The 12,722-nt window shown below is 39.3% G+C and overlaps 1 protein-coding gene across 2 annotated transcripts in view; it reads left to right on the top strand.

The window, feature by feature from the left end:
• Positions 1 to 12,722, top strand: part of PIWIL2 (piwi like RNA-mediated gene silencing 2) — a 71,963-nt gene that overhangs the window by 6,703 nt on the left and 52,538 nt on the right. For both annotated transcript variants that reach the window (XM_045774107.2, XM_045774106.2), the window contains exons 7-10: positions 294 to 418; positions 1,250 to 1,330; positions 1,632 to 1,745; positions 12,468 to 12,656. In XM_045774107.2, the coding sequence (XP_045630063.1) occupies positions 294 to 418; positions 1,250 to 1,330; positions 1,632 to 1,745; positions 12,468 to 12,656 (509 nt within the window). The remainder of the gene's footprint in view (positions 1 to 293; positions 419 to 1,249; positions 1,331 to 1,631; positions 1,746 to 12,467; positions 12,657 to 12,722) is intronic.

Below are 12,722 nucleotides of genomic sequence, written 5' to 3'. Positions count from 1 at the left end.
TTCTTCAAATTCCTTCTCACATTTAGAGGAGTGGTTGGAAGCCTTTGACCTCAGTGACAGAGAGTGGTTTAAGATTCTAAATGGTAAGGCATCTATTGCTAGTCAGTCCTCTTACCAAATCTTTTCTTAAATCCTCGTTGTCATACTATGATTTGGCCCAGTGTGGACAGCAAAATGAGGGGAAAGTAGAACACATTTTTAAGACATTTTAGTGTTTGCTAGAACACATTGGATTAGATTAGGGCTTGGTAGTTTTGTCATTTTTTTTTAACTTGAATATATTTATTTATTAGGTTCTTGAGGTAAAAAGTCAAAGGAAAACCGATGGTGCAGATATCAGCATTAAGATTCAGTTGACAAAGATCCTGGAGCCCTGTTCTGACTTATGCATTCCCTTCTACAATGTTGTTTTCCGTCGGTGAGAAAACAGCTTATTTTCTTTAATCTCAGTCTTCTATTTGTAATAGTTCTCTTCAAGAAGCTTGGATGGTATTATACCACGCGCATATAAAGATGAGTTTGGAAACATTAAATAAATGGATGGTATTGAGGGTAACTTATTGAAAAATTATGTCAAATGATTAGCCAGATTTGGGTATAATGAAGGTAGGTTTGAGGTGGCTGGTTGGGTTCCTTTGGAATCATTCAGGAACTTTAAAAGCAGATGTTTATATTGCATAATTTCATGGTGTCACTGATGGGGCTACTCAAAGTGGTAGCATGCAAAAATTTTTGCTGGAAGAATTTTTTTCCACATTTGATTTTTGGATTCAGACAGCTCTTAATTTTTTTTACTTTTTGTAAGACCCAAATTTTCATAAAACTTATTTCTATACCACCTCTTTTTGAATGAAACACAGAACCTAATTTCTACCTAGTAAGCTAAACTGCCAGGAACAAACATAGCTTCCTATGTCAGACTGATCTTTACAAACAGAAATTGACTCTCTTGCATTCTTTTTAGTTAATGGTGAAAAATAATGTAAATTGAACCTGGGAAATCAACTCAGTTTTTGGTCACCAAGTATGTAGGACAAGCTGTTGTCAGTTGTATATACCTCAAGATAAATGCATTGATAATTTTTCTCTTTCTTTTGGCAATGGTGTTCTCAGCATAAAAGCTATATTGTGCAAAGGGCACCAACAATTTTGACACTTTAGGCTTCAAAAGGAAAATATAGTTAAGAGTAGTAGAGCTTGAATTTTTTTGATTCTTCTCTAGAAGACCCATTTTTGCTCTTTATTTCAGGGTAATGAAACTTTTAGATATGAAGCTTGTGGGGAGAAACTTTTATGACCCTACAAGTGCTATGGTACTACAGCAACACAGGTCAGTGGTAGTCTTTTCCTCACTTTTGAATGTTCTGGAAAGAAATTTTTCATTGTGATTACCATATGTAGTACAGAAATCTCAACAGTATTTTACAATTGTGAATACAGTTTATCGGTTAAATCCGTTCCATAGTTTATTTTTTAGTAAGTTCACAATGATGTTGATTTACTTTGTTTCCTGGTGCTTTCTCACTGTTACTGGGGAGGGGGGCGGTATTTGCTCAACTGTTTCAAATGGGGGCGTGGACGTATCTGTGTTTTTTTTAGAACTCTGAGGTAAAGCTCACTTGTGTCTTCAGGTTGCAGATCTGGCCAGGCTATGCAGCTAGCATCCGAAGGACAGATGGAGGTCTTTTTCTCCTAGCTGATGTCTCCCATAAGGTCATTCGGAATGATTCAGTACTGGATGTCATGTGAGTGAATGGTGGGATTTACTTTTAACTAGGTAATAATTTTCTGAAAAGCTCAGTAACAGCTGAATACAGATTGGCCATTATTCTGTTTAGGTTTTAAATTGTAGAACAGATCAAGAATACTAAATGTATGTAAGTCTTACTGAGATAGGCATTTGAATAGAGACCTGCTGTACCTTTGAGGAGGAATTGTATTTTTTTTAAAGATTTTTTTATTTTATTTCATTGAAAGAGAGAGAGCTTTACAAGCAGGAGGGGCAGAGGGAGAGGGAGAGAGAAATCCTCAAGCAGACTCCACACTGAGTGTGGAGCCCAACTCGGTGCTCAGTCTTACAACCCTGAGATCATGACCTGAGCTGAAACCAAGAGTCGGAGGTTTAACAAACAGCGCCACCCAGGTTCCCTGAGGAGGAATTGTATTTAAATCTCTGGTTAAGAAGGCTTAGTTTAGTACACACACACCCTGAATTTTTGTTTAAATGCATTACTATAGGGGCGCCTGGGTGACTCAGTAGGTTAAGCCTCTGACTCTTGGTTTCAGCTCAGGTCATGACCTCAGGGTTGTGGACTTGAGCCCGACTTCAGGCTTTGTGCTCAGGGGGATTCTGCTTGAGGATTTCTCTCTCTCTCTCTCTCTCTCTCTCTCTGGAATAAACAAATAAATCTAAAAAAAATGTGTTACTACAGTAAACCACTTACTATAGTAAATATAGATGTGATTAATTTGTAATGGCTTCATGAAATCCCATTTTATAGAGAAATCTGTGTCCATCACTGATTCTTTTTTTAAGGCTATGTACTTAGAAGTGGAATTACTTAATGAAAAGGCTGAACATTTTAAAGACTTTAAGAAAATATTTGCTATAGTAAGATACTTAAATATAGGGGCGCCTGGGTGTTTCAGTCAGTTAAGCATTAGGTGTCTGCCTTGGGCTCAGGTCATGATCCCAGGGTCCTGGGATCGAGCCTCCATCGGGCTCCCTGCTCAGCGGGGAGTCTGCTTCTCCCTCTCCCTTTGCCCCTGCCCTGCTCATGCGCGCCCACAGTCTCTCACACACACACTCTCTCTTTCAAATACATAAAATCTTAAAAAAAAAAAAAGATACTTAAATATACATTGACAGATTACCCTCTAGAACACTTATTCCGTTCATTTTTCCACCAGCTGTGTACAACTACTAGGTGTTATCAGACTTATAAATCTTTGCTTATCTGATAAATTGATTGACTCCTTAAACATACATTTATTGAGCTTCCATTGTATACCAGAGTCTTGACATATCAGGTAAATAACAAGGATCCCTCTCCTCAGGGAGTTTACATTGTAGTCAGGTACATAAGCAATAAATAATAAACATGGTAAGTGAATTGTATAGTATACTAGAAGTGTTGAGAGCTTTGGAAGGAAGAAAAAGTGGAACACAGAGTAGCAGAGATTTCAGGAGTACCAGGGGTGGGGTGGGGGAGGGTGGAGAGCTGTAATTTTAAGTAGAGTAGTCAAGTTCATTCAAGCCAACACTTGCAGGAGTTGAGTTAGCCAGGTGAATATATGGGTGAAGGGACTTGTTGGCAGAGGGACAGCCAGGGTGAAGGCCTTTAAAAGACAGAAACATGCCTGGCTCATTCAGGGAGTGGCAGGGAAGTCAGGGTGGCTAGAGCAGGGGAAGGCAAGAGCAGTGGAAGTATGGAGAAGATGGAGGAGATGACAGTATAAAGCTTTGAAAGGCTATTGTAAGAATTTTAGCTTTTACTTTGAGTGAAGCATAGGATTTATGGCCAAGGAGTGACATGATGCGGCTTCAGTAGTAAAAGGATCCTTCCCATTGCTGCGTGGGGGAGAGAGTTGGAAGGGTGGGAATAGGAGTGGGGAGACCAACCAGGAATCCAGTGGAGGCATGAAGACAGCAGCAGTGGAGGTGGTGGGAACCCTTGATATATTTTGAAAGTGGTGCTCAGTCAGTGTCCTGGCTTGATGTGGGGTGTGAGATAGAGAGGTTGAGGATGGTCACTCTTTTGGGGTGAATTTGTAATTATTTATTCTATCTTTCCTAGACTGTCTCTCCTTGATGGTGGGGGCCGTGTCTCTTTTTCTCACAGTACATCCAGCTCTAGTTGATTCCTAGCATGTAGTAAGTGTTCAAGAATATTTGTTAAATAAGAGTAGATGTCTTCAAATGCACTATTTCTTTCTTTATGGTCTCTGTGTTGCTTTTCTTCTTAGATCTAACTTATTTTATGTTTTATTTTTTCCAATGTTTTAAACCTTCTGGTATTTATCTTGGTGTGATGTTGGGATCATCATGATTGCCTTGGGACTATCACACAGTTTATTGGAAAACATTTTTTTTTTTAGATTTAAATCACTGTCTTTATCATATGTTAAAATACTTGGATTTATTTCTGAATATTTCATTTTGATTAAGTGGTTAAAATCAATGTGATACTGTGTTTTAGTTGTTGTAATTTTATTAGCTTTTAATATTTGTCAGGGAATCCTGTTTTCAGAATTTTTATAGTAAATGCCACTCATTTATCCTTGGATGTGATTCTTTGAATGATTTAATGAAAATAAGAAAAAAAGTCAGTTGGCATTTTGATTGGCATCAACTGGGGAGAATGTTCAGTGAATCTTCCTATTTACAAATATGGCGTGTTTTTCCATTTATTGAAATTTATTTTTGTTAGAGTTTTACTTTCATAAAAGTTATTGTCATATTTTATTATAACTATACAAAAGCTATTTATAGGTGAGTTATATAGTATATGTAGGATTAGTTTTGTTTTCTGCACAATTCCCTATTTTGGATATAAAAATTACCTTTTCATTTTTTTTAAGATTTTATTTATTTGACAGAGAGAGAGAGAGACAGCTGGAGGAGGAGTGGTAGAGGGAGAAGCAGGCTACCTGCTTAGCAGGGAGCCTGATGTGGGGCTTGATCCCAGGATCTGAGCTGAAGTCAGATGCTTAAGGACTGAGCCACCCAGGCGCCCCATCTTTTCATTTTCTAAGTACAAAATTTTATATGTACTTACCACTAATTCAACAGTGTTTTGTAGATTTCAGAGTATAAATTTTGCAGTTATTCCTAAGTATTTTATTCTTTTTGATGCATTTGTAAACGGATTTTTTTTTAAATTTCATTTTCGGTTTGTTCATAGCAAGTGTATGGAAAAACAACTGGTTTTTTTTTATATCAATCTTGTATCCCACAAAACCCATGGAGTCATTTATTAGTTAAAATGGTTTATTCGTGGATTCTTTGGGATTCTCTATTTAGGAGATCATGTCATCTACATATAGAGATACTTTTACTTCTTCCTTTCCAATCTGGATCTCTTTTCTTTTTCTTGCTGAATTCTCCTGCTAGGACCTCTAGTACAATGTTGAATAGGAGTGGTGAAAGTGAGGGGGAAAAAAAAGCCCTGGCCCCGCCCCACCTCCATGTAGTGGCCTTGGATATTCCCTTTGTTAGTAAAGACTGTTCAACCAGAAAAAAAAGAAAGTGGTTAGAATGGACATCCTTGTCCTTTTCCTAGTCTTAGGAAGAAAATATCCATCCAGTCTTTCACCATTAAGTATATTAGCTGTGAGTTTTTTGTAGATGCCCTTTTTCAGATTGAGGAAATTCCATTTTATTCCTAGTTTATTGAGTGTTCTTATCATGAAAGGAAATTGAGTTTTGATCATTTAAAAAACAAAACAAAACAAAACATCCTGCTTTTTAAATTGATTTTTTTGATATTAAATCAACCTTCATTCCTGGGATAAATCCCACTTGTTCATGATGTGTAATTTTTTGTATATGTTGCTGGTTTTGGTTTGCTTCTATTTTGTTGAGTTTTTTTTTTTTTTTTCCTATATTCCTAAGCGATATCTGTATTTCTCTTGTGACACTTTTGTCTGCTATTGATAACTGGGTAATATTGGCCTAATAGAAAGAGTTGGGAAGTATTCCCTTCCTCTTCTGTTTTTTGAGAGAGTTTATGAAGGATTGGAATTCATTTTCCTTTGAATGCTTGGTAGAAATTTTACAGAGAAGCCATCTGGGTTTTGGTTTTTCTTTGTGTGCAGTTTTTAAATTACTAATTCAATTCCTATATTGTTAGATATTTGTTCAGATTTTCCATTTATTTTTGGGTCGGTTTTGGTAATATGTGTTATCTAGGAGTTTGTCTAGTTCATTTAGGTTATCTAATTTGTTGACATACTGCCGTTCAGAGTGTTCCCTTACAGTTCTTTTTATTTCTGTGAGCCCAGTTGTAATGTCCCCTCTTTCATCCCAGATTTTAGAAATCCAAGTCTCCTTTTCTCATAGGTGGTCTAGCTGAAGGTTTGTCAGTGTTGTTGGCCTTTTGAAAAAGCCAGTGTTTGGTTTTGTTGACTGTATTTTTCTGTTCTCTATTTCATTAATTCCCACTTTTACACTCATTATTTCCTTCCTTCTGCATACTTAAGGTTTAGTTTGCTCTTCACTTTCCAGTGTCTTAAGGTGGAAGGTTAGTTTATTCAGGATATATATATATATATATATATATTTTTTTTTTTTTGGTATAGGCTTTTACAGCTATAAATTTCCCTCCAAGTAATGCTGTAGCTGTATCCCATATGTTCTGGTATGTTGTGTTTTCATTTACGTCTAACTCAGAGTATTTTCTAATTTCCCTTGTGATTTCTTATTGGACGCCCTGATGATTTAAGGGAGTGTGTTGTTTACTTTCCACATGTGTGTGAGTTTCCTGAATTTCTTCAGTTGTGGTCAGAGAACTTACTTTGTATTATTTCTATCCTTTTATATTCATTGAGGTTTGTTTTATGCTCCACCATATGATCTATACTGGAGAATGTTCTGTGTGCACTTTGGATGTTGTAAGTTTAACCTAAAATATTTTTTGCTTTTTACTAAGGAAAGTGCCAGAATTAGAGCAATGGTACACCTTTATATTGGAAGCAGAAATTCTCCCAGGGCGTTTGAGACCTTGGCTTAGGCAAATCTATGAAAAACAAGAAGGAGAAGCACTAAAGTTGTCTAAGGATGTGTGTTTGTGAACCATATTTTAGGTTCCATACACAGATAGGAAGGGCCATGGGATCAGTGACCCAACTATCATTGACCCTGGAATTTGAACTAAATAAATACAGTGATCTTCTTTCACAAATTGCCAAGACAAGAAGTGCCTTCCTGATGTTCGACCACTTGCTTTTTTACAAATTGGTCTCTGATCAAATGGACCTCCAACTATGATGTCTTAGGAGTAGATTGGCTTGGTTTAGAGATTTATCTGGCTTATGCCTCCATGCATTGCCTATAGAACACTCTTGTACATTTAACAGAAAGAAGGAAATTCGGGATAAAACAAAAACACATGAAAGAAGATTTTATGCATATACACAAATAACAGCAAAAGCAAAGTAAGCAGATGGAGAGTAATCAAGTTAATGGCAAAAATAATTTTTTTAAAATATTTTATTATTTGACAGAGAGATCAGCCAGGGAGAGAGGGAACACAAGCAGGGGGAGTGGGAGAGGAAGAAGCAGGCTCTCAGCAGAGGAGCCTGACGTGGGGCTCAATCCCAGAACGCCGGGATCATGCCCTGAGCCAAAGGCAGATGCTTAACGACTGTGCCACCCAGGCGCCCTGGCAAAAATAATTTTTGAATGGTATTCCTTCAAAACAAAAAGCCCAAAGACCCATACAAAGACCTGGGTCCAAACAATGGCTTCTTTTTTTTTTAATGATTTTTTATTATGTTAGTCACCATACAGTACATCCCCGGTTTCCGATGTAAGGCTCGATGATTCATTAGTTGTGTATAACACCCAGTGCACCATGCAATACGTGCCCTCCTTACTACCCATCACCGGTCTATCCCATTCCCCCACCCCCCTCCCCTCTGAAGTCCTCAGTTTGTTTGTCATAGTCCATAGTCTCTCATGTTTCATTCCCCCTTCTGATTACCCCCCCCTTTCTTTATCCCTTTCTTCCCCTACTGATCATCCTAGTTCTTATGTTCCATAGATGAGAGAAATCATATGATAGTTGTCTTTCTCTGCTTGACTTATTTCACTTAGCATTATCTCCTCCAGTGCTGTCCATGTTGTAGCAAATGTTGAGAACTCGTTCTTTCTGATAGCTGAGTAATATTCCATTGTATATATGGACCACAACTTCTTAATCCAGTCATCTGTTGAAGGGCATCTCGGCTCCTTCCACGATTTAGCTATTGTGGACAATGCTGCTATGAACATTGGTGTGCATATGGCCCTTCTCTTCACTACGTCTGTATCTTTGGGGTAAACACCCAGTAGTGCAATGGCTGGATCATAGGGTAGCTCAATTTTTAACTTTTTAAGGGACCTCCACACTGTTTTCCAGAGTGGCTGTACCAACTTGCATTCCCACCAACAATGTAGGAGGGGTCCCCTTTCTCCACATCCTCTCCAACAATCAGACAATGGCTTCTAACCTGAAAGCTCTATCTAATGATAAGCAGCTAAAGCCTAATGAAACTAGCCTGAGCTCAGCTAGTTGTCAGGACTGACTCACTGGCAGCAGATCTGAAGGACAAGTGGAGTTAAGTTAGTGGTGTGTTGCCGAGGAAGAGCTTCCACAGACCGTGGTGAGACCTCCAGAATTGTCAAAGATGATAAGACCTCTGTTCTATCTGAAATAAAGAGAAGGCTGATTTACTGCTTACTGCAGTGAGGAGAGACTGCTGATTTTATAGAGAGTACTGGAGAGGTATGGAGTTCAGGACAGCAGTCTTGCAGAGGGGCAAGCAGCGGAAGCATGGTTGCTCAGGTGGTCTGTTGTTAGTTGAGTGGTACTCCTCTGGGATGCTTATTGGATTAAGTTGTTCCCTGATTGGCCAATTTACAGAAACAAGGGTACGACTCCGGTTGGACAGCTTGCAAAAGTATGTTTGCTGAGGTGAATCGATATAGACGTATTAAGCAGGTTTAAAACTGGATTTCATGGGGGCGCCTGGGTGGTCAATTGGTTAAGCCTTTGGCTCACGTCGTGGTACCAGGCTCCTGGGATCAAGCCCATGTTGGGCTCCCTGCTCAGTGGGGATTCTGCTTCTCCCTCTCCCCCTGAACCTCCACCTGCTCTTTCTCTCTCTCAAATGAATAATAAAATCTTACAAACAAACAAACCCTGGATTTTATGGCTACTTGTTACCATGGCTACAAAACAATATATCTTTAACAAAGTTTGTGATTTTTTAAATGCCAGGAACATATGAATGTTTATATTTTCACCTAATTTTATTGTTTAATTTCTTACGTGTTAATGTTAAATTGATGAAGATTGTATTTTTTAAATGGATAGCAAGTTTTCTTATCCATTTTTTTAAAGATGTATTTTTTTTAAAGATTTTATTTATTTATTTGAGAGAGAGAGCAGGGGAGGGGCAGGGAGAGGGAGAGGGAGAAGCAGACTCCCCACTGAGCAGGGAGCCTGATACGGGGCTTGATCCTGGGACTCCAGGATCATGACTTGAGCTGAAGACAGACAGTTAACTGACTGAGCCACCCAAGCACCCCAAACATGTGTTTTTTTAAAGATTTCTTTATTAGAGAGCACATGCACACATGCAAAAGGGGGGGAAGGGCGGAGGGAGAGAGAATCTTAAGGAGATGCCGTGCTGAGTGTGCAGCTTGACGCAGGGCTCAATCCCATGACCCTGAGATCACAAGCTGAGCTGAAACCAAGAGTTGGACGCTTAACCGACTGCACCACCCAGGTGGCCCAAATCTTATCCTTTTAAAATTTTTTTTTAAGATTTTATTTATTTATTTGACAAAGACACAGAGCCAGAGAGCACAAGCGGGGGCAGGGGAAGTGGGGAATGGCAGAGGTAGATGGAGAAGCAGCCTCCCTGGTGAGCAGGCAGCCCAGTGTGGGACTTGATCCCAGGACCCTGGTATCATGACCTGAGCCGAAGACAGACACTTAACCGATTGAGCCACCCAGGCGCCCCTCTTACCCGTTTTTTAATGATCCTTTTCCCCAACTAACTTAAATGCCACTAGTATTATTGGACACTCAATCATAATCTGTATTTCAGTCTCATTGAGATCTTTTATTCTGTTAATTTATTTTCTTTTTTTCAGATTTAGTAAGACACAATTGACAAAATAAACCTCATACATTTAAAGTATGCAATTTGATGAGTTGTAACTTACTTGTATACCAACATAACATCATAATGAAGATAATGAGCATATCCATTGCCCGTGTAAAATTTACTCATGTCTCTTTCAGACCTCTTTCTAAATTTGTTCATCTCTTTCTACCACAGGCAGCAAACACTGTTCTGCTTCTGCCTCTAGAGATTAGTATCCATCTTCTAGAATTTTCTATATGTGGAATCATATGGTATATACTCAATTTTGTTTTTTGTTTGGTCTGGCTTCTCTTCAGTATGATTTTTTTAATTTTAATTTTTTTATTTCAATCCCAGTATAGAAGTCAAAGTGAAATAGATGCAGTTAAAAAACATTGATTTTTATCTGCTTTTCAATGTTGAATACTGGAGTAACAAGACATAGGCCTATATTGTTTATCTCCTGTGTTCTTCAGTCCCTTTTTAGCTTTTTTCTTGTTTGTGCCTTCCTCCTCCATGTCATCCTCCTACCTTTTCTGATACAAAAGACAGTGATTAGGGGAAAGGGATTTGGTGAGAGAATATTAAAAACTGTCATTAAGAATTCTGAAAATAAATTACAAGTTAAAAAGTGTTGGAATATGGATTCTATCCTAGTGGTTGCTCTGACTTCCACAACTACATATATATATAGTTAACCTACATTTTTTGAGGCAGAGAGAGAGCACACAAGTGGTGGTGGGGGCAGAGAGAGAGGGAGAGGGAGAATCTTAAGGGTCCATGCCCAGCACAGAGCCTGACACCAGGCTTGATCTCAAGACCCTGAGATCATGACCTGAGCCAAAATCAAGAGTCAGAGTCTTAACTGACTGAGCCACCAAGGTGCCCCTATAGTGAACTATCTTTATAGCCATCTCTTCTCTGTATTTAACCTGCAGACAGAGTAAGGCGTCACACACACACACACACACTTTCTCTCTCTCTCTCTCTCTCTCTCTCTCTCTCTGCATCTGGCATGTATCAGGCACTGATGACGACGATGAAAGTGATATTTGCAACCACACAGTTCTTTTCTCTGTGCTAGGCACAGTTCTCAGTGCTTCATGCAGATAAAGTCATTACGTTCTCTCAACACTATGAGTTAGGTGCTTCCCTGACCCCACTTTCACTTGAGGAAACCAAGGCACAAAGAACCATAACTCATTCAAAGTCTCACAGGCTAGTAAGTGGAAGACACAGATTTGAACCCAGACATTGGCTCCAGGGTCTGTCGTCAGGGTTGAACTGCTTGAACTCTCGGATGGTTTTTCATTACTTACTGCAGTCTTTCTTAAGGCGAGTTTGCAGGATACTAATTGCTCAGGATGGCAATAAATATTCATTCAGTGAGGTTAAAAGGAAGAGGGTGGGAGGAATCCATGGTTAAATACATTGGAGGTAAATAAAGGTAAATATGTTTCTTTAGCAGCCCGAGGTCCTCATGTATGTTGTGAATCTCTAAACAGTGCTCATAATTTACAGAACGGACTCCACTTTTTTGATTGTGGAGCCTTTTTCACACCTCCTCACAACCTCTCAAGGGACCAGCGTTCCTGAAGAATCTACCTTGGGTGACACTGACCCACAGAAAAACGTCCAAGCTCTGATCCTTGACTTATAAGGACATTCACATCTGGTCCCTGCTTATCTTCAGCATGTGCTTACCATCTTCTGTCCCTCTTCAACCCCCTTGGCCTCCCCATTGCCAGATACCTGCTTATCCCCTGCCTACTGCTACCTCTGCCTGGAGTGTCACTCATTCCCCTGCCCCGGCGTTTCTGTTTGGCAGATTGCTCCTTCAAGCATCAGCTGCTTGTGTAAATGTTCCTTGACTCCCTGGGCATATTCAGACATGCTTTCTGCAAGGTTCCTGTGTTGGCTTGTTCACAGCACTGTTTAGAGGTTACTGCGAGGGTATGTTTATCTATGGTGAGTCTGTTCATCTGCATCTTCAGCATCTTCACCATGTCACCTGTCTAATGATAGGTATTTGTAATCCCTTCCATTAGCTAAAAAGGGTAAATATCGTTTAAAGAATGTTTTGTTGTTCCTCCATAGACTCTCCTAATAATAATGATACAAAATAATTATTTTGATGATTAAAGTACCTTATTTGAAGGCAAACTGTGAATGTTTTTAATTTGTAGGTGCTGTTTTTAATTTGGCTTTTATTTTTTCACTATTTTTTTAAAGACTTCATTTATTTGATAGAGAAAGCAGGGAAGGGGCAGAGAGAAAGGGAGGGGGAGAAGCAGACTCCCTGTTGAGCCAGGACCCCGACACAGGGCTCAATCCCAGGACTCTGGGATCATGACCTGAGCTGAAGGCAGACACTTAACCGACTGAGTCACTCAGGCACCCCTCTTTTCACTATTTTTTATTGTTTTGGGTTTTTTTGGTAATGTCAAAAAGAAAAGAGATGAGAGTCCTATCTCTTAAAAGAGACAGCTGGAGCCTTCTGGTGCTGGATAGCTGTGATCATATCCCTGAAGTACTTATTTGCATCCCCCATCCTTTTCACTGTGCTCTCTATATACAGATATGATTCAAAAGTCTTTTGTCTCTTTCCAAAGGCATGCCATGTATCAGCAGAACAAAGAAAACTTCCAGGATGAGTGCACTAAGCTTCTGGTTGGCAATATTGTTATAACCCGATACAACAATCGTACCTATCGTATTGATGATGTGGATTGGAATAAGACACCAAAAGATAGCTTCACGATGTCTGATGGGAAGGAGATCACATTCTTGGAATACTACAGGTGGAAAGAAGAGGCTGGGCTTGGGCCTTTGGGTGGGTGTGGGATGTAGTCTGCCATTCTGTAGCA

The sequence above is a fragment of the Ursus americanus genome, chromosome 13 (genome assembly GCF_024610735.1).
Source record: "Ursus americanus isolate L20-20 chromosome 13, mUrsAme1.1.p, whole genome shotgun sequence".
NCBI lineage: Eukaryota > Metazoa > Chordata > Mammalia > Carnivora > Ursidae > Ursus > Ursus americanus.
This window is presented reverse-complemented; position numbering and strand designations above follow the sequence as displayed.